Source organism: Xenia sp. Carnegie-2017, unplaced genomic scaffold (assembly GCF_021976095.1).
Source record: "Xenia sp. Carnegie-2017 unplaced genomic scaffold, XeniaSp_v1 HiC_scaffold_24, whole genome shotgun sequence".
Lineage (NCBI taxonomy): Eukaryota > Metazoa > Cnidaria > Anthozoa > Malacalcyonacea > Xeniidae > Xenia > Xenia sp. Carnegie-2017.
The window spans coordinates 426,669-451,468 of record NW_025813487.1 but is presented as its reverse complement, the minus strand read 5'-3'; the positions used below and the strand labels follow the sequence as shown (position 1 = coordinate 451,468).

Here is a 24,800-nt window from a genome sequence, read left to right as displayed (position 1 = left end):
TTCCGGCGGTGCTCTTCGAAATTTTGATCTTCTTCCTTCAAAATTGTTCATTGGCCTTACTTTATGGTATAATCTTGTAGCTAAAAGTCTAGCGATCATTTCAAGAGTTTATTGGCTGAAATTGGTCCTTTTTCGCCGAGAAATCAAAGTTTATAAATTGGTGCGATCGGCGGTTGTTTTGTTTATCACGCGCTCGTCTTCGTTCGAAAATTTTAGCTCTTAAATCTATCGTGGATTATCTATATTTGGTATCTACGTGTTCCTGGTACTCTCCTCTACATTTCTACAAGATTTTTGGAGTCGAATTGTATACATATTTTCTTTTATTTACGAAGATCTTCAAACCCATAATTATAGCGATGGTGCTTCCTATTTTCAACGGTGTCCTTCCTACTCCAACTACGCCTAAGAAAATTTCATCAAATCCAAACGATTTCATTGGTAAATCATACTATCCCTTACCTTTTCAAGCTTCCTCATTAATTGGAAATCTTGGTATTGGTTCTTCTCCATCCTGGGACATCAATATAAACAATAAATCGATCAAACTTAAAATAGAATGGTATGTTGAAAAGAACAATAACAGTTCTCATGAATTCCCAAAATCTCTACTTAACATACTGTCAGCCTACAACCTTGTACAACCTACCTGGTCCTCCTCCTTTGCTGAAGAGAAACTGTCTTTCAAGTTTGAATGGAAACTACTCTCTGATGCTACTAACCAACCTGAACAAAACTCCATCTACTAACTTACCTTTACATACTCCTGACTTTGGCTATACATCAACATCTAAATCATATGTATATTCACCACCCAATCTTACAACTCCTACCAAACTCTTCCACAATCTGCTGCTTTTCTAAATCCTCTCACTCCTCCATACACTCCTTACCATCAAGGTACTTTTCAGGTTAATAAAGTCCTGAGAAGGACTGTTTTTGTTGTTGTTGACTGAGTTTGACAGCTTAGTCATCTTCAGAGTCAAATGAGGAGTAAACGTCAGGTTAGCTCCTAATGTCAGGTTAGCTCCTAACCTGACATTTACTCCTCATTTGACTCTAAAGATGACTACCGCTAAGGTTGTCGAAACGTCAGTCAACAACAACAAAAACAGTCCTTCTCAGGACTTTATTAACCTGGACGATCATCATTTACAAACATATAACGATACTCCCGGGTTCAAACCATTTACTTTAAGGTACTTTTCCTCATAAAAGGAAAAATACTCCATCTACACAAACTAAATCCAAGGACAAACCTAAACACAACACAATACATGTTCCTGACTCAACTAACAAAAAGACTTCATCTCACAGGTGGTGAATATACATACGATTTAGATGTTGATGTATAGCCAGAGTCAGGAGTATGGAAAGGTAAGTTAGTAGATGGAGTTTTAACTTGTTCAGGTTGGTTAGTAGCATCAGAGAGTAGTTTCCATTCAAACTTGAAAGACAGTTTCTCTTCAGCAAAGGAGGAGGACCAGGTAGGTTGTACAAGGTTGTAGGCTGACAGTATGTTAAGTAGAGATTTTGGGAATTCATGAGAACTGTTATTGTTCTTTTCAACATACCATTCTATTTTAAGTTTGATCGATTTATTGTTTATATTGATGTCCCAGGATGGAGAAGAACCAATACCAAGATTTCCAATTAATGAGGAAGCTTGAAAAGGTAAGGGATAGTATGATTTACCAATGAAATCGTTTGGATTTGATGAAATTTTCTTAGGCGTAGTTGGAGTAGGAAGGACACCGTTGAAAATAGGAAGCACCATCGCTATAATTATGGGTTTGAAGATCTTCGTAAATAAAAGAAAATATGTATACAATTCGACTCCAAAAATCTTGTAGAAATGTAGAGGAGAGTACCAGGAACACGTAGATACCAAATATAGATAATCCACGATAGATTTAAGAGCTAAAATTTTCGAACGAAGACGAGCGCGTGATAAACAAAACAACCGCCGATCGCACCAATTTATAAACTTTGATTTCTCGGCGAAAAAAGGACCAATTTCAGCCAATAAACTCGTGAAATGATCGCTAGACTTTTAGCTACAAGATTATACCATAAAGTAAGGCCAATGAACAATTTTGAAGGAAGCAGATCAAAATTTCGAAGAGCACCGCCGGAAAATTCAATGGCCTTGCATTTTTGACCTTGCTGTGGCAAGATATCAGGCCGTGTAATTTAAGTAGGCCATGGACAAGCACTTACAGCAAATACTTTAGACATCCCTGAACCAAGTATATTAAGAGGAACATCAACAAAAGTAGCATACCATGTTGTGGGAGATGATGCTTTTCCTTTGACATCATACATGATGAAGCCATATCCTCATCGCAATTTAGTCAAGCAAAAACGAGTTTTTAATTATAGATTGTCCCGGGCACGCCGAGTTGTTGAAAACGCTTTCGGAATTTTAGCACATAGATGGCGCATATTTTTAACAACCATTAAATTATCCCCAGACAAAGTCACTGACATAATTTTTGCAGCCTGCTGTCTGCACAATTTCATGATTGGCAAGAACATTGGAAATTATAGTGGTGTCGCAGATGTTGAAAATGAAGATCATACTGTAATCCGAGGAATGTGGAGAACTGATACGTCACTGAATGTCTTACAGCCAGGCAGCAATCGTAATACTCCAAGAAATGCAAAAGGCCAAAGACAAGTGTTGACTGACTATTTCAATAATCAAGGGTCTGTACCATGGCAAGACAATATGATTGTGTAGAAAATAATTTTATAGTTTGCTTATAATTAAATATACTGTATTATATACTAATATACTAATATATTAAATAATTTCATCACTTTATGTCATATAAATAAATTGAGTAAGAACTTTGAACGAAACTTACAGAGTCAATATTCGAAATTGAAGTCCGTGTTGCAACATGAGGTGCTAGAAATTGTAACTTCTCTAATATCCAAGTGGTTCGACGAGATGGATTTTTTCTAGCACTGCCACTGGGTGGAGGTTTTTTCGCCTTTACGAAACTATTTCGCAGTGATCGAATTTTTGACTTTACCCAATCAACTAGATGGAACAAAAATAATGGTGCATGATGAATGATAAGTTGTCACATAAAACATTTGGCACAACAGGTTATAGACACACACAGACCCACGTTTCGCCTGTACGTTACCTGTTTTTCCGAGTTTTTCAGCGATTTCTTCGAACGCATTTTCGCGTAAATCCCGATTTTTAAACTCGGGACATCGCACGTCATAAAGACAGGGAAAATCTGGCCAAATGTCAGCCAAATGATCTTCCAACAAAGCTTCTGCTACAACGACACTACCAGAGTCCATGTTGAAATGATTGAGGAAAGAACGCATGCGCATTTTCTTCACGTGTTGAGAAAATAGCTCAGCACGCGCGCACACTTGGAGCCAATGTTCACTCGTGCACCATTTTATTCAACATGTTGAATAATCGGCGCCGATGGCGCGCGACGCGAATATTGCTGAAAACTTGACCGCACACTTGAGGAAATGGCGTGCGCCAACAGTCACGAGTAACTCTCGGCTCAGCCGATGGCGCTAGTGTGCGCAAGGCTTAACTATTCAAAACATAATTCATAACTTCCGTTAGTTCAGTTTAAATTAGCAGCGTAGGCAATGATGCCAGAGAATGCTAAATAATGGAATGAATTAACAAATACAGAAAATTTCTTTGACTTAAGTGTGTCAAATAATTGCATGTCGTTTTTATTAAGAGTTTATTTGTTTTATGATATGAACTGAAAAACCGTATTAATTTGTGTAAAAGTTGATTACCGATTTACATATTTGACTTGCACAACTTTGTGATGGTGTCATACATTTTTAATGTCATTCCATTTATTGTCATAATAATTTTGAATTTGCCAGTTTATGTTGCATATTTTCTTAAATGACGCTTGCCACCAATAAAGGTGTTAGTTTGACACCCTAAAATTAACAGTGCATGTCAAATTTGTTAAGTTTCCGCAGATGTTATTGACGAGCTAAGAAGGAAACTTCAAACTTTGCATTTCAAATGACTCATTTTTTCTCAAAAAAGAGAGCATTCTTCACAGATGCTATATTGTTTTTGTTTAAAAATAGCTGACATCTAGAAGCAGTCAAAAAAGTGATCTAAATATAAAATACATTTAGTAAAAAAATTTACATGCTGATAACAACATCCAAAAATTGCATGAAATATTTTACATGAAAGGGTTATTATTTTTTGTCCACAAAAGAGAAATAAATATATCATCGAGGTAAACTGATTCTTTATGATTGAGCTTTTTTACTGTTGCGTATTAACGTTATGCCATAAACGCAAGAAAATATCACATCAATCATGGTGTGTGACAGTCATTTAATTTGATTTTCAGCCAAAATTCATCTTTATAAGATACATATATACGATGATAGAAAATTTCAAAGCTTGTTTTCCTAACAAAAACTTTTTAAAATTTCATCGATGAAATGTGCTGCAAACTTGTGTACTGTATGAATGCCGAAATAGTACAAGAAAAGAAAATATTTCATGACACGGATGAGCAAGATATTATTGTTTGTCATTCAAAGAGTCGGGTTAAATTGTTGTTTGTCAATACTTAATTGAAATGTGATGGCATTTGGCATGTATTTTGTTCATGTTTTTTACTACCTAATTTTTTTTTAAACAGTGTTTTCCCAATAAATTTTATTCTTTTCTTGAGGCACTAAGCAACCAATTCTTTTCGAGCTATACACGTCTTGCAATCAAGAGAGCTCACTTATAAATAATTAGGATTTGTTTATAATATTTTCTGAAAAAATAATGGTTAGTTAAGAATAGAGTTGGGTTAAAATTGAACAATATTTATGTTAAAAACACTGTGATAAATGAAGTATGTTGTGTGGAGTAGGGAAGCCTGCAATTTGTTCAGGCTATGTAGATTTTTTGGTGTTTATTTACTGTAAAAAATATATTTCTAGAGAAATGAATAATGATATTGGTGAAAACTTACCTAGTATAAACAAATATTCAGGCTGGCTATGCCACTGTTCTAAGTACGTTAATACACCAAAACCAAGATAGGAACTGCTCTGAACCAAGATTTGTTTCCATTTACAAATTTTTGCTATAGACAAGCTTATGATTTTGTGCATGAAAAGTTTGATTTAGCATTGCTTCATCAGATATCAATCCACACTTGGTATATTCTTAGGTCATTCAGGATTCACATGGAATGCTTTAGTTGCAATGAAGTCAATGACAAACAAAAAGAGGGAGAAGAGCCGGGAGTGGATTGGAGAACTAGAATTTAAATAAAATCGATAACTGAAATAAATTTGCAATTATAATCAGTTTTAAGTTGCAAAAATTCCAGATGGACATATGGAAAACAACTAGTTTCTCCCAAGATTACTAGTTTCTTTGTACAAATTCTATTTTTTCCCAAACTTGATTCTTCAAAAATTTTGTAATACCAATTACTTTTACTTTTAATACACAAGACTATTTATAAATCTTACAACGCATGTTGACACTGTTTTAATGTTTTATTCTATTGCAGCAATACACAGTCTTATGACAGAGAAGCTAAAACTCTTTGATTTCAAAAGTTGTAATTTCAATAAAGAATAATTTCGATTCATTTAGTTCTACCCTGCAGTTGTTCAAGGATTGTACTGAATAGTTTACTATCCTATTTTAATATCTTGGTTAAAAAGTTTCCAACTGAAAACAGCATTATATCACAATTTAAGTTGAATTCTGTTCTTTTTCTAGCTCACCAAGTTTAAGATATTTGCTTTATATGTACTCAGTAAAACTGCCAGAAATATCTGAATCGACATAATCCAGTATTAAAGTAAATGGTTTGAAAAATGGTTACAAACATGTAATAATCCAGTATGATAAATTAAAACAAAATTTATCGATACCCATTGACCATACTTAAAACTGACCATACTTGTCAACAACCAAGATTTAACTAGACGTCGGGGGTTTTCTCGTGGATTTGTGTGCGTACTTTCTAACACTTATAGATCTAATCGATAAAGATATTTTTATCAAGCTCTTTACGAATACATATTACAGAGAGCAAAGTTTGTATATAAACTTTAAGGTATTTTATGTTCACGGTCCCACTAAGGAAATCCGTCTACTGTTATTTAACTTATTTTAATCTAAAATGTTGTTTGACTATACTTTAAGTTTATTTACCGTAGATTTTCTTTATATAATTGCGTATGTGTTCTGTAAAACCTTAAAGCATATCTCTGCATCGAAAGCGTAACGGTTCTTGAGTTTTTAACACTGGTTGAATTTGTATTGAACAGAATAATTTTACTAGAAATTAGGAGAGAGAGAATAATAAAATTAATTTTTCAAGGGAAGTTTTTCATGCAAAATTTCCTATTTGCCGCCATGTTTTTGATACCCGGTTCCAGACCCCTTTTCCCTTCCAGGTAATTTATAATTATAATTTTCAAGCGTGAGTCAAGAAGCACCCTCTAAGGGGGTCGAAGGGGCATCCTCTGCCGGAAAACTTTGATTACTAGGGTGTGGGAAATGCAATTTCCAGCATTTTAGAACGGACAATAATCTTATTTTATGACTATCATTTGTGTGCAAAAATATTTATTTTCTAACATTGAATTACATGTTTGTAAATGTAGATTGTCCAGGTTGGTATAGTCCTGAGAGGGACTGTTTTTGTTGTCGTTGACTGACGTTTCGACAACCTTAGCGGTAGTCATCTTCAGAGTCAAATGAGGAGTAAACATCAGGTTAGCCGTATTTGTTATCTGGTTCTTACGTCATTGTATTGTGTGTACAGGAAATGTGCATTGGCATTGTGAATTAGTGTGAAGTGAAATGTTTTTAGTTGCGATGTGCGATTTAGGTGTGATAAAACAATACAATGACGTAAGAACCAGATAACAAATACGGCTAACCTGACGTTTACTCCTCATTTGACTCTGAAGATGACTACCGCTAAGGTTGTCGAAACGTCAGTCAACGACAACAAAAACAGTCCTTTTCAGGACTATACCAACCTGGACAATCTACATTTATAAGCATGTAACGGTACTCCCGGGTTCAAACCATTTACATTAAATGTTTCTCTTTTTGGGTGTAGATAAAAAGCGGGCGCGGACGGCGGACGCAGATGTAAGACGAACATCTGTTTGTTGCGGGCGGGAATTGCAAATGATTTATTGTAGGAGTTTGACAGTAATTTAAACGAGCTTTATCTTTCAGGATATATTTTTTGACCTCATTATTTAAAGCAATTAAGCATGCATATTTCAATTTCAGTCAGTCATATAGAGTGTAACGCAATGAAACCTTATTGTATTTTTTTCGTGTTTTGTCAATGGCATTTCACTCATTTTGGCCTTACGTGGGTGAGCCTTGCGTTTCCAATTTTAAAAAAAGTCAATCTTATATTACTCAAATCATACGATAAAGAAAATATGTATTAATTGAAACCATAAGTAAGTAAAAGCTTTGCATGCACTTATGCAAAGAATGTCCTACAGGTAATTACCTTTTTAAAGATAAGATAAGAATATTTGTTGAGGTCCCACTTCTCTGCTGGTCCACATTTCTTTAACACAATTCGTTTTAACTTTAAGTCACTGAGGTAATTCTATGTGATGGAAATTATTACTTGCATCCTTAGATACGAACGGTAGTTATATTGAAAAACATGAGTCAATCCTTCTTTTATAGATGAATCACTAGCGTTATAGTTTCTCATGCATTGCAAAAAGAAAGATTCAAGCAAATAAACAAAGAACTTGTATATAGCTCTTTAGAAATATTAACGGAAAACTAATCTAGCGACGATATTTCTATTGCTATGACTGAAAGAATGCAGTGAAACAGAATTGTAAATTTGACTCTAAGTTATACGGAAATTACGACGGAAAATATCATAACGCTTTTTGAATGCGTTTGGCTAATATTCATCAAAAATTGTCATATAGCTAGAGCAAACATGAAAAACACATCGTCTGCACTCGGAAAATACTCAAACTACCATATTTGAAAAACATGCTTTTTGTCATTTTAAAGTTGTTGTGCTTCTTACCTCAGTTTTGACTTGTCGGCTAGAACCTGCGTCAGATTTCTACCGTTTGTCAATATGTTCTTGTATTCGGCTCATGTTAACCGAAGTCTGAAAAAAATAAAAATTAGATAGCAGTCGGAGAAGCTAAGACAATGATCTTTCACATTTTGATCCACCTGAAATAGACTGTCGTCACTATCATCACTCAAAATCACAATTTGTTCCTTTGGATGATTCCTTTCAGCCAATTCTTTATATTTCACTTTAGTCTATAAATATGTCACAAAATATACACAGACTGAAATTTCAGAACAGGTTTGTGAAACGCACAGTTCTTAAATACCTCGGAATCAATTGACATAAATGCACCATAACCATGTGGAGGAACAGGAGCCCCAACACAGTATTCTTCTTCATCCCAAGATTCCAATGTTGGTGACGTACACTATAATGACATGTTAAATAGTCAATATGCGTCTATTTGACTTTATATGCTCTATAACAGTTATTATATGCTATACAACAGATTGTATAGTATTATGACAGAATTTCGTAAAAGCACCATTGCCAATGCATTATGACAGAAGTAACGCTCGTATGAAAATAAACGAAATCGCTTCAAGGACCTTTTTAAGGTAGCGAAGACTTTTTCTACGGCTGCAAGAAAGATTGCTTGACTTTAGCTGCTTTCGGTCTTCATCTGTGGTAGCATTGTTTCTGTCCTAGTATAATATGTCATTATTACTAATTCTTTTTATTACTCTGCCTAATAAAATTTCGAAATATTTTTTTCAAAAGTAAATGAATTAGTCTATTAAATGCTCTCGCTGAACATACATCGCTTTGGCTGGAAATGTTCAAATCTTGCATCATAGATGGACTTTGTTTGTCTGACACATTGCTTTTGCAAGGTTTGTTCTTTAAAATGAAAAAAAAATACAAATAAAAATCTTTTAATGTATTTTCTTACTAAATATCGTTGCTCCTATATTAAATTTAGGTACCTGTGCACGACATCCCATTTCATCTTCGCTGGAATCAGTCGATTCATAACCAATTTTTACAATGTCCGAGTACAAACGTTTGGACATGATGTACAATCGATATGATTAAAGTATACTTTCAAGCTGTAACTGACGCACTGACTAACTTGCAACTGCTTCTAACCTCAGCTTTCAAAAGGAAGTTCAAGTTGAAAACTGCAATATACGTACTACTTTCCAAATGACAAGTTGACGGAAATCATTATAGTGCAGTAAATATGAAAAGACTCACCCACGTAAGGCCAACATGAGTGAAATGCCATTGACAAAACACGAAAAAAATACAATGAGGTTTCATTGCGTTACACTCTATATGACTGAAAATTGAAATATGCATGTTTAATTGCTTTAAATAATGAGGTCAAAAAATATATCCTGAAAGATAAAGCTCGTTTAAATTACTGTCAAACTCTTACAATAAATCATTTGCAATTCCCGCCCACAACAAACAGATGTTCGTCTTACAACTGCGTCCACCGTCCGCGTCCGTCGTCTGCGTCCGCCGTCCGCGTCCGTCGTCCGCGCCCGCTTTTTATCTACACCCTCGCTGTTTCGCCTTTTGTCAGGGACTCATCAGCATGTCTAGAAATCTGACTGTCGTTTTTATTTGACAGCCTGACTCTGACATGGACATCTACATACCATCACAAACTGCAAAGAGTAATTATCAATCTAGAACTTTTAAAACATTTTAAAGGGAAAAGGTCCCCAAAATTAAACAAGATAAACAATATGCACCATCCTCTGATAGGAAATAACAAAACCATTAAAAATCTTCAAATCACTCATATCTAAAACTCTCTCGTTCTTATAACGGAAGGGAGGGAAAACATAATTCTTTTGAAACCTAAAAACATTTTCAACCAGATTAGAGATCTCATTGGTAGATATACTTTTAACCATTTCTCTATAATGGGCTGCATCAAATTAATTATTAGGTGCATGCCTTGGTTTGCAATCAATTGTTTTAAGCTTTCTTGTAAATGCACAGATTCAGAGAAATATTCTGGCAGAGTACAACTAATAGAAGCCGCACTGGATTGAGCATTATTTTTCACGCGATACCTTTACAGCAATGGCTGCTACTTCAACAAAAGTCCTAATCATTGTTTCTTCTTTCGAAAAACTTTGAAAATAGTACCTTTCCCATTTGCTGAAATTTTTTGGTCTCCGCATGAGAAATATGTGAGGTGGAATTGCTACAGTTTGAATTTTTCCTCCGAACCCTTTGCTGCTGATGTTGCTTCAAGGCAACAATCATCAAACGCGATGGCCTTGATTCGCGAAAAAATTCATGCAGCAAAGGGTTACACACGTACAAAACTATGGCGTACGTGTGACGTACGTGCCCGAAAATCTTCTCGAACTTCATGCAACGCAAAGCACAACATGCGCGACAAATTACATACAGCAGTTAGCTAGTAACAGCTGCAATCCACTACAGATGTGGCTATGAGCGAGTTTTCTTAATTGACCCTTTGCTGCATGGTATTGCTCCAGAACAACCAACGAACACAATGGGCCTTGATCGGCAAAAAATTCATGCAACAAAGGATTACACTAATTAAAAAAAGTAGAGTTGCACAATGGTCAGGTTGAAATACTTGGACAGTTTTAGGTGTTTCTTCAAAGCTAAGATGTGTACATGATTAGAATTTTTTATGTTTAATAAAGGAGCTCAATGACTGCATTGTGTTTTGAGCTTTTCTTGATCAGGATTATAAGAGTGGATTTATCTTTCAATGACAGAAGACAAGCCTAAAATTTGAAAAAATAATAACTTCTCTACTTGTCATGGCAGTTCAACAATGAGTCTTTTTTAACAAAATCTTTGCCAGTGAAACTTGAATCCAAGCACTCCTGTTGATACAGGATTTTTCACACTGTGATTAAAATATTCCGCATAGTATTTATCAATAGTTGAAAATAAATGGTATTGCAATAAATGTTGCCATTTTCAAATAGCTCTGAAGCATTCAGCAGCCCCATTATGATTACCAGCTTTTTATCAATTGAGACATTTAGTGACACAGAGGTATAAAGGAAATTTCCAAGAGGATCTGATCAACAAGTAAGATAAATCAATGATCCATATTCAAACAATCTTGAACGCGCTTTTAAAGTAGCTTGCACACAAAAATTACAAAGCTAAAAAGGAGATAGAACACATAGGAATGAAATAAAACACGTGCTTTTCAAGCTAACAAAGAATTTAAAGAATTATTAAAAACGTGCATGAAAGATCGGCATCCAAAAATGCGGATTTTTTGTGCTTCATCCTTTTTAATTGCCATTTTTCATTAATTATTCATATTCAAACACAAACCTACGCATAACTGATAAGGATTATAACGGCATTTTAAAACAAAAGTTCAAAATAATCGGCAATTTGAAACGCATCAGCAAAATTTCCTAAAACTTTCTTATCTTGAAGAACATGTGCCATATTTTCATCCTTTGTGTTCTAATCGTATTTTAGCTGCGTCATTTCCGTGCGCAAGCTTTTCAAAAGTGCTTTTCGGGAACAGAATTTTACCCAGAAAAGGTTATTATTTTCGAAAATTTTATAGTTAGACTAACCATTAGAAGTTTAACTACCCATTTACACGAAAGGGTTTTGCAAATTTTACGCGTTGATGACTATAGTGACGTTTTCTAAACTGTTCAGTTTTGTGGGTACGCTGCGCATGCTAGATAGCTCTGTATTGAAAGAGTTGGGACACTTATTGCTCTTTGCATTCTGCGTAACGATTGGATAAATGTGGTCACATGGGTATTTTAGCCGCCATTTTTGTTGAAAAAGCGGGAAGTTTAACTATTGTTTACATAGGAGATTAATTACAAAGTTCTTTTAAAATGGTTTCATGTTGCGCGGTTGATTCCAGCATTCGAAGAAACGATGGATATAGAATGTACGCGGTCTCGAGTGGGAAAAAGAACATTTAAAAGAGAAAGAAAGGGCTCTGCGCAATAAGTCTGGAAAACTTCAATCCAACATCTACCTCTCGTCTTTGTCAGCATGCCATGAAATGATTTTACTTGTGTTATTAGATTATCAATTAGAATAAAACGTTTTTTAGAAGGATTGATTACTTGTATCATATCTCGTGTACCAACCTTATTTAAGTACAGTATTGTTATAAAAGTGACACTATTGATATTATAAATTCCCGTTTAATTTTTCTTGTGTACGCTTTAGGACATATTAAATGATTTCTGTAGTGTAACTTTTTTGGTGGATACCCTGTATATTCGTTGATAAACCTTCTTTCAAAACTCTGTGATTTTGCTAAACGGCTTCGTAAATAAAAGTGATAATTTTATGAAAATGCACTTTGAAGCGAGTCAGTTTGAGCCAATTATTCTCCGTAAATTGAAGCCAAATGCAATTCCCATTCTGTTTTCGCATCGAAAACCAGTACTTCGTAGAAAAAGTCCAAGAAAACGAATTTTTAGAACAACGGGCAAGTACTTGCTGTGTTTCGTAAATGTTTCTTCGGTATGTGTTGACTTAAAAATCTCTCTAATGCTTAAGAATCTCTCTAAACCTTGTGCAAAAATCAACTCCGTTAAACGCTAACACGGTTGGGTCAAGCAATTTTGTTGAAGAGAGCGAGGTCAGTGAATTAATTACGGTGGCCCATAAGGGCCATCACTTAAAAAAAGTCACAACACAAGTAAATGTAATCACAACACAAGTAAAATAATCACAACGCAAGTAAATAAAGTCACAACGCAAGTAAATAAAATCACAACACAAGTAAAATAATCACAACGCAAGTAAATAAAGTCACAACACAAGTAAAATAATCACAACGCAAGTAAATAAAGTCACAACACAATTAAATATAGTCACAACACAAGTAAATATAATCACAACGCAAGTAAAATAATCACAACGCAAGTAAATATAATCACAACACAAGTTAATAAAGTAAAAACACAGATAAAATAATCATAACGCAAGTAAAATAAAAACAACGCAAGTAAATATGGTCACAACACAAGTAAATGTAGTCGAAACGCAAGAAAAATCACCGGATATAAGCCATTCTATTATATTCCTATATGCCATAAACAAGATGGCTGAAAGAGAGATAATAACACAATATTTTCATTTGGGTTATTCAAATAGCATCATAAAAGACTTCTTATCGAACTATCACGGCATAGAAATGAGTTTAAGGACTTTAAAACGTAGATTGCAGGACTTTGGCTTGAGACGAAACTCCAATGTCAACGAAAATGACGAATTGAGAATAAGGGAAGTCATTGAAAACGAAATCTCAAATGGATCTGGTGCGTCTTTGGGCTACAGATCAATATGGCATGTTCTTCGTTTGCAATACCAATATAATTTATAATAAGTCTGGTTTTTCGTGGAACAAATTTAAACAAGCGCCATTTTGCAAAATATCACAACAATGTTTCCACTTCACAAAAAGAATTTCCAGTATTTTATATTTTACTTGCGTTGTGATTATATTTACTTGTGTTGTGATTATATTTACTTGCGTTGTGATTATATTTACTTGTGTTGTGACTATATTTACTTGTGTTGTGACTATATTTACTTGTGTTGTGACTTTATTTACTTATTAATTTACTTGTGTTGTGATTTTATTTACTTGCGTTGTGACTTTATTTACTTGCGTTGTGATTATTTTACTTGTGTTGTGATTACATTTACTTGTGTTGTGACTTTTTGTAAGTGATGGCCCTTATGGGCCACCGTAATTAATGCAATCTGAAAACTACGATGAAAACTGTTCTAAAGTCAAATCTTTTGAAGAACTTGAAATTAGAAGATGGCGGGAAAAAATTGTAAAACTGCAAGATAAGAACAAGAATCTTCGTAACAATTTATCAGCTATCTTCAACGATGATCAACTTTTCTCACTAGAAAAAAATAGAAATGAAAAACGTACACAGGGTAAACGTGACTTGTTTTAACATTTAAAAATATTGTATTCATGTAATGAGGAGAGCAATTTTTAATTTACCAAGTTCTATAAATGGTATAATTTCAGTCTTTTGGTGCAATTCCACCATTGAGCAAGCCACACAACTAAGATATTCCTGTGGAACAACTGGTTATAACATGTTGTTGGACTTTAACTAGCCACTACCCTCGTTCGCACATTAAATCGGAGATATAACATGTTGTTGGACTTTAACTAGCCACTACCCTCGTTCGCACATTAAATCGGAGATATAACATATTGTTGGACTGTAACTAGCCACTACCCTCGTTCGCACATTAAATCGGAGATATAACATGTTGTTGGACTTTAACTAGCCACTACCCTCGTTCGCACATTAAATCAGAGATATAACATGTTGTTGGACTGTAACTAGCCACTACCCTCGTTCGCACATTAAATCGGAGATATAACATGTTGTTGGACTTTAACTAGCCACTACCCTCGTTCGCACATTAAATCGGAGATATAACATGTTGTTGGACTTTAACTAGCCACTACCCTCGTTCACACATTAAATAGGAGATATAACATGTTGTTGGACTTTAACTAGCCACTACCCTCGTTCACACATTAAATAGGAGATATAACATGTTGTTGGACTTTAACTAGCCACTACCCTCGTTCACACATTAAATAGGAGATATAACATGTTGTTGGACTTTAACTAGCCACTACCCTCGTTCGCACATTAAATAGGAGATATAACATGTTGTTGGACTTTAACTAGCCACTACCCTCGTTCACACATTAAATAGGAGATATAACATGTTGTTGGACTTTAACTAGCCACTACCCTCGTTCACACATTAAATAGGAGATATAACATGTTGTTGGACTTTAACTAACCACTGCCCTCGTTCACACATTAAATAGGAGATATAACATGTTGTTGGACTTTAACTAGCCACTACCCTCGTTCACACATTAAATCGGAGATATAACATGTTGTTGGACTTTAACTAGCCACTACCCTCGTTCACACATTAAATCGGAGATATAACATGTTGTTGGACTTTAACTAGCCACTACCCTCGTTCGCACATTAAATAGGAGATATAACATGTTGTTGGACTTTAACTAGCCACTACCCTCGTTCACACATTAAATCGGAGATATAACATGTTGTTGGACTTTAACTAGCCCCTACCCTCGTTCGCACATTAAATCGGAGATATAACATGTTGTTGGACTTTAACTAGCCACTACCCTCGTTCGCACATTAAATCGGAGAATGCAACACATTGGTTTCTCAGCTGGTATAATTTCTGAGGCTTGTTTAGCACTTGCCGAGAAGGTATACTTGCATAACTAAAAAGTTATTTTAAGCAGTTATCGGTACACCTTTAATTATGTTCTTACATACAGTTACTCTTCTAATATTTCATACCAAGACAAAATCCATGACAGATGAAAAGCGTGACAGTTATCTTCGACTAGATCAAACGTCCTTCAAATCTTCATATGACTTTGATCAAAAACAGGCTCAGTAAAAGGACAATGTACCATTTCTGGGAGGAAATACAAATCAATGGTAGATGTTATGGCAAATCAAGCATTTGTCCTGATGTTATGTGGCTTGACAACCAGATGGAAGCAGGTAGTAGCTTACTACTTTACAGGAGACTCTTTTAATGCTGTTCAGATCAAGCAAATAATAATTGTTATAATAAAAAAAGCGCATGAAAGCAACCTTAAAGTCATGAATATCACAATGGATATACGAGGTGGTAATCAGGTAATTTTAAGAAAATTCGGTATATCCTGTAAATTTTCAAAAATACGAACAATTGGTATTATCTAATTCATGCTCTCATCCTGTGGTTGAAAACATGCAACTAACCTTCATGCCAAATGTTCTACACTTGTTAAAATATATCCGCAATCACTTGAACCGAAAACAAGTTATTTATCTACCAGATTATGTGGTTCGTGACAACAACCTACCAAGTAATGCAGTTACAATACGCTTTGTCAAAGAGTTGGTTGACCATGATTAAATGCACAACATGAAAGTAGCACCACACTTGGACGATAAAGCTTTAAATCTATGTCATTTCAACAAAATGAAGTAAGCTTTGCGAAGAATCTCTTGTCAAGAAAAATAGGAGCAGCAATTCAATACCTGATTGAAGAAGAAATTATAAGTAAAGAAGCTTCAGCAACAGCTTTGCAACAGAAGTTTTGCAACCAAATTGGTGTGTGGTATGACACAATGCATGCCTGGAAAGGAAACATCATCTTATGAAACAGACAAAACAGCTGACAAAATATCTTTTCTTGACATAAAGCTTCCAAAGAGTTGTCTTAATGACAATCCATTATGTATAGAAGAACAACATTGTGATGATGATTGACTTGACCAAGAGTCAAGAACTATAAAGCCTAGAACATCTTGGTGGTTACTTAGTTCAGCAGTTCATCAAACTCAACAAACATTGTGAAAACTTGCATTAAGGCTTCGAGAAAAAACCGCCCGCTTCCACTGGAGAACATGATTACCAAGTAAAAGCCCAATCATTTACGCAGTTAAGGGATTATACCATAACATCTTTAACTTACATCTCACGTGCTGTTAAAGATCTTCTACGTGTGCAGAACAGTTGTTTACAAAAACGCAAGATCAAATACTTCTAAAGCAGAACGTTGTAACTTTCCTTATTGAAAACTGTAAGCAAATCCTTGCTGAAACGAGCATTCCAGATTGCCACAACAAAATTGCTGAAAAGCTTCTTTACTTTCGCAAGCGAATTTTCATTAAGACCCCGTTTACACTAGGGCTAAAGTTTTCGGATTCATCGCAAATCTGGGATGTTTTATGTCGGATTTATTTTCTGTTTACATTTGCAGCCATAAATCTGGAAGGGCCGCACACGAGCACGACACAATTGACTTTGTGGTATATCCTACTGTAGCTCAGTTCGGTAGTCCACTGGGTTAAATTAAAGCTGTTCTAATAGCACGATATCCATACTACCTTTAACATATCCGTCCTCCCTTTCGCTCTGTAAACATGCAACAAAAGCCAAAAATTTGTCTTCTCTACCTATAACGCTATATTGTATATGTTGGCTTTTGGAACAAAAATGGCGGACGCTAGGCAGTTTTACTTCTGGTGTCCTAACTCCTACAAATAGAGGGAGTTAGGACACCAGAAGTAAAACTATGTAATCCATGAACAGGAAATACAAAATACTTTCGATCACTTGCAATCATTAAGCAAAGCGTTTACTATAAAACATTGTTTGCAATAAACACAAAATCTTTGGAAATGTATAGACTTTTCAAGACGTGATAAGAAAAAAAATATTAAAAAACACGACCCGATGGCTAAAATCACAATTAATTCCCTGTATAATTATGTTGAATAATCATGTCATAAGGCCTCCCCCGAGCTAGCGCTGCCCTCCAATAAGCGCCGTACGTGTGGTGAGAAAAATTAATACCGCTGCACTTGTTCGAACAAATACGGCTTACATCCAAGACACGTCAGAAAACGTTTTTAAAACTTAACTGTAAGAAAATGGCTTTAAGTGAAAAATCCTTTAAAAGTCGGAAGAAATCTAAATGACGTTATTTTCTTGATGCGATTCCTGAGAGCAGATGCATTTTAGACGTGCAATCTAAGCGTTCGAAAAATGCAGAAATGGTGAAACACTCACTTAAATTTAGTCCTATAACTAAAGTTAATTTTTAAATATTAAACGAGTTTGGTGTAAATGATATCAAATATACAATTTTATTTGAATTATGTTCATTTACCTACTTCATTTAGTCCTATTTAGTTGATTGGCTACCCAATGGTATGCATTGCGTACCTATTTTTTGATAGCTAGCTAAAACCCCGGTGAGTGTTGAGTTTCGAGCGATGCACTTTAAAAAACAGGCCTCTCTTTGGCGCAACAAAATGAAATGTTGATTATTGCTAAAGAAGTAAATGGAAAATTTTAAAATTTTAAAGTAGCCCCGCTTGGTGTATGCTTAACATTTAAAGTTAATAAACGTAGCTACTTGTATTTTAGATTTTGTATTTGCAGTTAAAAATATATATTTTCATCAAACCTGCAGGCTGCAGCTACTAGTACTGAGCATATGGAATATTAGCAAAGTTAAGCGTGCGACAATAAGAGTAAAATTGTTTCAAAATTTCAACCAGCAGTTTTCAGCAACAAAGTATTTTAACATACTGGTTCAAACCAGGGTGCTAAATGAAGCACCTCCATCCATTTTATGTGCCATCATTTTTTTCTGTAGGTCACAACTTTCAAAATAACAAATACTCTCGCTATGTTTCACGACAAATTCTAAGTTCCAGTTGCCACATTTTATACACGTATAAAGCTTGTTAACACTCGAGTATTTATACAATAATATACAGAATACTCAACATAACACCGTACAATTGACTCTATGTTTCACGACAAATTCTAAGTTCCAGTTGCCACATTTTATACACGTATAAAGCTTGTTAACACTCGAGTATTTATATAATAATATACAGAATACTCAACATAACACCGTACAATTGACTCTATATAGAGACAAAATTACCAAGTATTGGTTGGGTTCTCTTCAGATAATCCTAAAGATAATTCTTAATTCTTGCTTATGCTATCGCATGCTTAAATCTTGCAAATATTTTATATGCTCAGAACAAATAACTGCAGCATGCAGGTTCAGTATAAGCATAATAAACTTCGTCTGTGTAAGCGTTTTTGCTAAGAAAAGGCTCTGAAGACAATTTGAAGTCTATATGTGTTTCTGAACGATAGTGAAATGAAATAATTTGAAAAATAGAGTGCCACAATTTATTAAATGAGAGCTCAGTAATGGCAGCCGAGTTATAGCAGGTTTGAATACAAAAAAACCTGGATTATGATGGAATTTTCCGCTAAAATTTGGAGGGTATGCTTAATCAACTCTTCATTTTATAAATTGTAATAAAATGTTGACTCAATTTATCGTCACAGTGTCACTTTAACTGCTCCTAGCAAAATAGGTGATTTGAATGTCATGTCATGGCGCCATGTTGGCGGTCAAGTAAAAAAACCCACTTTATCTACTATTGTGTGCACCAGCATTTGTGAGCGAGCCACAATGTTTGATAATTACATGGAGGTGGGTTGCAATCTAAAATTATGATCAATCCAAAGTCGACTTTATCATATCAAACATTCCAGTAATAAGTTAAACATTCCAGTAATAAGTTAACGACTAAATGTACTTTATAGCATATCCTTAGGTTTTGGCTGTCAACTTTCTCAATAATCTAACAACAAAAAATAAACAATATTGAGAAAAGTTACGAATAGCTATAATGATAATGAAAAAGAATGAAAACTATCGCAAATACAAAAAACATATACAGATAACAGTTTTTTTCAAAAACATGATTTTGTTCTCACTTTGCCCATACTGCGTTAGACATTTTAATAAAACTAGTGACGTGTCAAATAGAAATTCTCAGAAAACTGTTTTGAAAAAGATCTTAGGTGCAACCACAAAACAATCTCAATGTTGTATTACTCACTCGATAGCAATCTTGCCAAAACAAGCCAAGATTAGCTAATTTGCAGCATATGTGAACATGCAGGCGTAGGAAGACTGGGGTCATTTTCATGTATGCATGTTATAAGCCTTTGAAAACACTGGATTTCAAAAGAACTTAACATTACGTATAATTCATAGATATGACCCCCTTAAAAAAACAAAAAAAAACTAATGATATTCTTACGCCCATATTTAAGAACACTTAGGTTTTCGTAAGCACTTTATCTTTATCTTCCTTTTACATCGTGCACTCTAACGACTATGTCCCCCCTTAAAAAAACTAACGATATTCTTACGCCCATATTTAAGAACACTTAGGTTTTCAGAACTTTATCTTTATCTTCCTTTTACATCGCGCACTCTAACGACTATGTCCCCCTTAAAAAAACTAACGATATTCTTACGCCCATATTTAAGAACACTTAGGTTTTCGTAAGAACTTTATCTTTATCTTCCTTTTACATCGCGCACTCTAACGACTATGTCCCCCTTAAAAAAACTAACGATATTCTTACGCCCATATTTAAGAACACTTAGGTTTTCGTAAGAACTTTATCTTTATCTTCCTTTTACATCGCGCACTCTAACGACTATGTGCCCAACAAACAAAAATCCATTCTATTTTCTACACCTTCCCATCATTAACATAATTTCACGTAACCTTGACATTACTCATCTAGCTTTTAATTCTTTTTCGAGATAATGTTTTACCTAATAGAATGTATCCATTTTCGAAGACACTATGTAGTTTCTTGGGGGAAGATCTGTGTTTTGTTAAACAGTCTGAAGCTGCTTATTAGACTCCACACATTCAACATCTATAATTAGCATGCTATCCAAACGTTATTTAATAGCTGACAGTTCCAGGTGCATTCAATTCGAAGAAGTGCAATCAAGAAGTGGGTTACTCATATCTAGACTAATCCGAAATACACAATTGACATGTACAAATTACCTCTGCATGCACAATACGATGGCGTATGAACCAGACAACAAATACGGCAAACTTGACTTTTACTCCTCACTTGATTCTGAAGATGACTACGGCGCTAACGCTGTCGAAACGACACTAACAGTCCTCCTCAAGACTCTACTAACATGGACGATCTACATCTAAAAAACATCTAAGTATACTCCCACGCTCAAACCATTCACTGTAAAAAAAGGACTTGCAATTTATCACTCATAAAAATTTCACATGCAAAGGCAGAATTGCTGCGTCATCCATATTGTAAATACTTGTTTAAGAGTTATAATAAGCGTTCAATAAATTTCATCGACATTTGTTTTGTGCTATTGACTATCATTTAATGTACTACATAATAAGGTGTTGTCATTGAATATGCCTTCATTTTTTGCCTAAATGATTGGCAAGTGCTGCATTGAGGTATCTATATTTTAGCGTTCGTTATTCTGGGGAGAAACACTAGTGGTCGGATCGCCTTTATAATATAGCTATTACATGCAAGCTTTTGATAGTTTAAACTCGAATTATCATAAGCAATGGCTAGTGAAGCAGAAAAATAATTGACACCATACTTCCCACTCTATCTTTCATTAAAAAACAGACACTGATTAAGGCAATGTCATGTCTTGAGCGGCTTTCGAAAAATTTTGTTTTGAAAGCAATTCTGAGATATAGACAAATTATGGCCTTGTGGGGCGACAGTGCTTTGTTTCGCATCGAGAAATTCGTATGGGTCATTGACGGAAACAAAAAATTTAGGAGGTATCAGTTGACAAACTGTACCACAAGGTGGAAAGAGAGAAAGGCTGACGATCTCAGTGTTTTTCTTCATTCCAAAACCAGTCTCCAATACCACACAACTTTATATGGATGCCTAAGAAACCTATGATGGACAATTTATTTTAAGACTTTTGAAGAAGATGATGACTGATTGGCAAGTTGAGCTTGTTAAGTCATTTGCTGTGTCCAATAAATATGTAAAAATACTTACGCCGGTAGTTTGTATTCAATAAGAACTATCGTCATGTTTAATCAAACAATCAAATCAACTTCACAACAAAGTTTTGAAATCGAAATATCTTCGGAATAAATTCACCTAAGCTCAAAAAATTACGTCTGCAATGAAGCATGCAGGATACGGCCGATCCAGAATCGTAAAGATTATAGGATTTACTTTATGCCTTACTCAGTTTATCTCTGTTTCGTTTTCAACGTTCTCATGAACACAACCTTGGAAATATTGTCTTACATTACCTAAGAAAATATGGAACATTGCCTCTGGATAGTGATATTCGAGAGAAAATTGGGATCTTACGTTTTTAGGTCTTTCAAGGTTTGTACTTCTGAAGTCATCAAAACACCGTCGTCACACACAGTGATGTACAGCGATTGAACATAATGAACTATCCTATTGATGCAACCATTTGAATTGTACACCATCAACATGTCTCGTTCTATTACCGGAATCTAATTACCGGAATTGTGTTACTAGAAAGTACGTACTTCATACACAATTGTCTCTCTGGTATTACACTTATCTTAATTGAACATTGCTCTCTGGTATTAAATTCTAAAAATTGAAGTATGGAAGTTTGCTATCGTTTTCCTTCTCTTCGGTGAGATATTATTGGGATAAAGTAAATGGTTTGAACCCGGGAGTATCGTTACATGTTTGTAAATGTAGATCGTCCAGGTTGGTATGGTTCTAAGAAGGACTGTTTTTGTTGTTCTTGACTGACGTTTCGACAACTTTAGCGGTAGTCATCTTCAGAGTCATTTTTCGACAACCTTAACGGTAGTCATCTTCAGAATCAGAGTCTTTTGACTCTGAAGATGACTACCGCTAAGGTTGTCGAAACGTCAGTCAACGACAACAAAAACACTCCTTCTCAGGACTATACCAACCTGGATGATCTACATTTACAAACATATTATTGGGATGTTGATGGTTTACGTAATCAAAGCAGAAAGAGCTAAAAATTAGATAATCAAATTATCTAATCAAATTATCTAATTAAATAAAAGATAATCAAATTATCTAATTTCAGCTCTTTCTGCTTTGATTACGTAAACCATCAACATCCCAATATCTCACCGCAGAGAAGGAAAACGATAGCAGATTTCCATTTTTAGACCTTGACATCTGCCTTTTGATTAGCAACAACTACCTCTGTCTATGGTAAACCTACATTCGCCAATCATTTTACCAACTTTCACAACTTTATCCCACTTCTCCACAAACTTAACTAATCTGTTGACTCCTACCCACATCTTTACCTTACTATTTAGTTTCAGTCATAAGATTTCAGTTTCATTGATTAGTACGTACTTGCGAACAACCTGAGCTGTTATCGAATAACAAATTTGCTCACTAGGGCAAACGGAAATAAAATTAATAGGCCAAAAGCAATCAAGCTTGAAAATTAGTCATGGCGTGCAGACGTGTTTTTGCAGTCGTGCTTCAATTGACTATTATCAGCGTTTTACTTGGCCAATTTACTTCAATTACACCTGAATTCGATCGCTCTACAGTCAGATTCTTCATTGGGAAGGAAATATCTGCTCCACCTACGTTCGACTGTAAGTCAAAGCCTTCGAAATGCACACCTTGCGATTTGAATTTGAAGCTGCAGGCGTTGTTGCGGTTCGTCAAACTTGGCCAATTTTGTCTGTGTATTGTTCTATCTGGCGATATTGCCGTCAATCCAGGACCTAATAACCTTCAACCTCCTGTAGGCTTCAGAGGCTTATCAGTCTGCCACTGGAACATCCAAAGACTGACTGACACCAAATTGGAAGAACTACCTCTAATGCTCACCTCGAACAACAACAGTGCTGCTAAACTCGACGTCTTAATTCTCACTGAGACGTTCGGATCTAGTAAAATTCCAGACAGCTATTACATGATACCCGGCTACACATTACACAGAAAAGATCGAATCGGGAAGAAAGGTGGCGGCATAATTGCGTATGTAAATGAGAAAGTTATGGCTTCACGTCGAAGAGATTTGGAACTGGATGATCTTGAAACTCTCTGGCTTCAAATTTGTCCTCATAAATCAAAGAGACCGATTTTGATATCTGGTGTTTACCGTCCACCTTCAGCCAACAAAGATTATAATGAGAGTTTGGGTAAAAATATTGAAAATGCCCATCTCCAAAACAATGAATTGATTATTCTGGGAGACTTCAATTTAGATTATATTGATTTCAACTGTTATTCAAAACATTGCCTCGCAAAGGCACTGAACAGTCTTGGATTAACGCAGATGGTAAATAGAGTAACAAGACCTGCCTCTGATGCGTGCTTAGACCATATTTATTCTAGTCATCCTGTTAAAATTAGAGAAGTAGCCATAGCTAAATCTGGACTTTCCGATCACCTGCCAATCACTATCTTGAGGTGCTACAAAACCATGGATGCACAACGTAAACAACATTCCAAAATCAAATACAGAAATATCGACAAAATCAACAAAGAGTGCTTTTTGCGAGACTTAAGAGAAGCCCCTTGGGATATCTCCTTTGTTTTTCGAGATGCCGATAACATTGTTAAATCTTGGTACAAAATCTTTAATGACATTCTTGATAATCACGCACCTTTAAAGTTCAAGAGTGTGAAGAAAATCAATCAGCCAAAATGGTTCACTAATGATGTATACAACGAAATAAATAAACGCGATAATCTTCTAAAGAGGGCCAGGAGAACACAAAATGAACAAGATTGGTCTGCTTTTAAACTGATTAAAAACAAGGTGACGAGGAAACTAAGAAATGCGAAGGAACAGCACTTTAAAACTCAATTCAGTAAAAATCAAAAATGTCCAAAGAAACTTTGGTCTTTAATTAAAGACCTATCTAAAGATACAAGGAATAATGAGGACTCCGTCCCTATTGCTGACGAAAACAGCAACCTGATAAAGGATGATCGTCATTCAATCGCTGAACGCTTTAACCGCTTCTTCGCTGATGTATATAAACGTCTTATAAAAGCGGCACCTATACTTCATTATGATGCTCTTCTTGGTCCACCAGACAAATTTAACAGTCAAATTGAGAATCTTATTCCGCAAATAACTCCTAGTGAGGTTAACGATTATCTTCTAAGTATACCTACACACAAAGCCACGGGAATCGATGGGCTTGGTGCCAGAGTTCTAAGGATTGCAGCTCCTGAAATATCATGCTCCATAGCTAAAATTAT

At 35.2% G+C, this 24,800-nt stretch overlaps 2 protein-coding genes and 1 long non-coding RNA gene across 3 annotated transcripts; 1 reads left to right on the top strand and 2 right to left on the bottom strand.

The window, feature by feature from the left end:
• Positions 1 to 210: 210 nt before the first annotated feature.
• Positions 211 to 1,777, bottom strand: LOC124450867. Its single transcript, XM_047001538.1, has 2 exons — positions 1,335 to 1,777; positions 211 to 514 (listed from the first exon to the last, which is right to left on the bottom strand). The coding sequence occupies exons 1-2, from the start codon at positions 1,775 to 1,777 to the stop codon at positions 436 to 438; spliced, it is 522 nt and encodes a 173-aa protein (XP_046857494.1). The 3' UTR covers positions 211 to 435.
• LOC124450885 lies at positions 1,018 to 1,815 on the top strand. The gene is made up of 2 exons (XR_006950243.1): positions 1,018 to 1,377; positions 1,623 to 1,815. It is a non-coding gene; the product is annotated as an uncharacterized LOC124450885 (long non-coding RNA).
• Positions 1,816 to 2,733: 918 nt separating this feature from the next.
• LOC124450869 lies at positions 2,734 to 3,369 on the bottom strand. The gene is made up of 2 exons (XM_047001539.1): positions 3,159 to 3,369; positions 2,734 to 3,049 (listed from the first exon to the last, which is right to left on the bottom strand). Exons 1-2 carry the CDS (start codon positions 3,355 to 3,357, stop codon positions 2,820 to 2,822), a joined length of 429 nt encoding a protein of 142 aa, XP_046857495.1. The 5' UTR covers positions 3,358 to 3,369; the 3' UTR covers positions 2,734 to 2,819.
• Between the last annotated feature and the right edge of the window lie 21,431 nt (positions 3,370 to 24,800).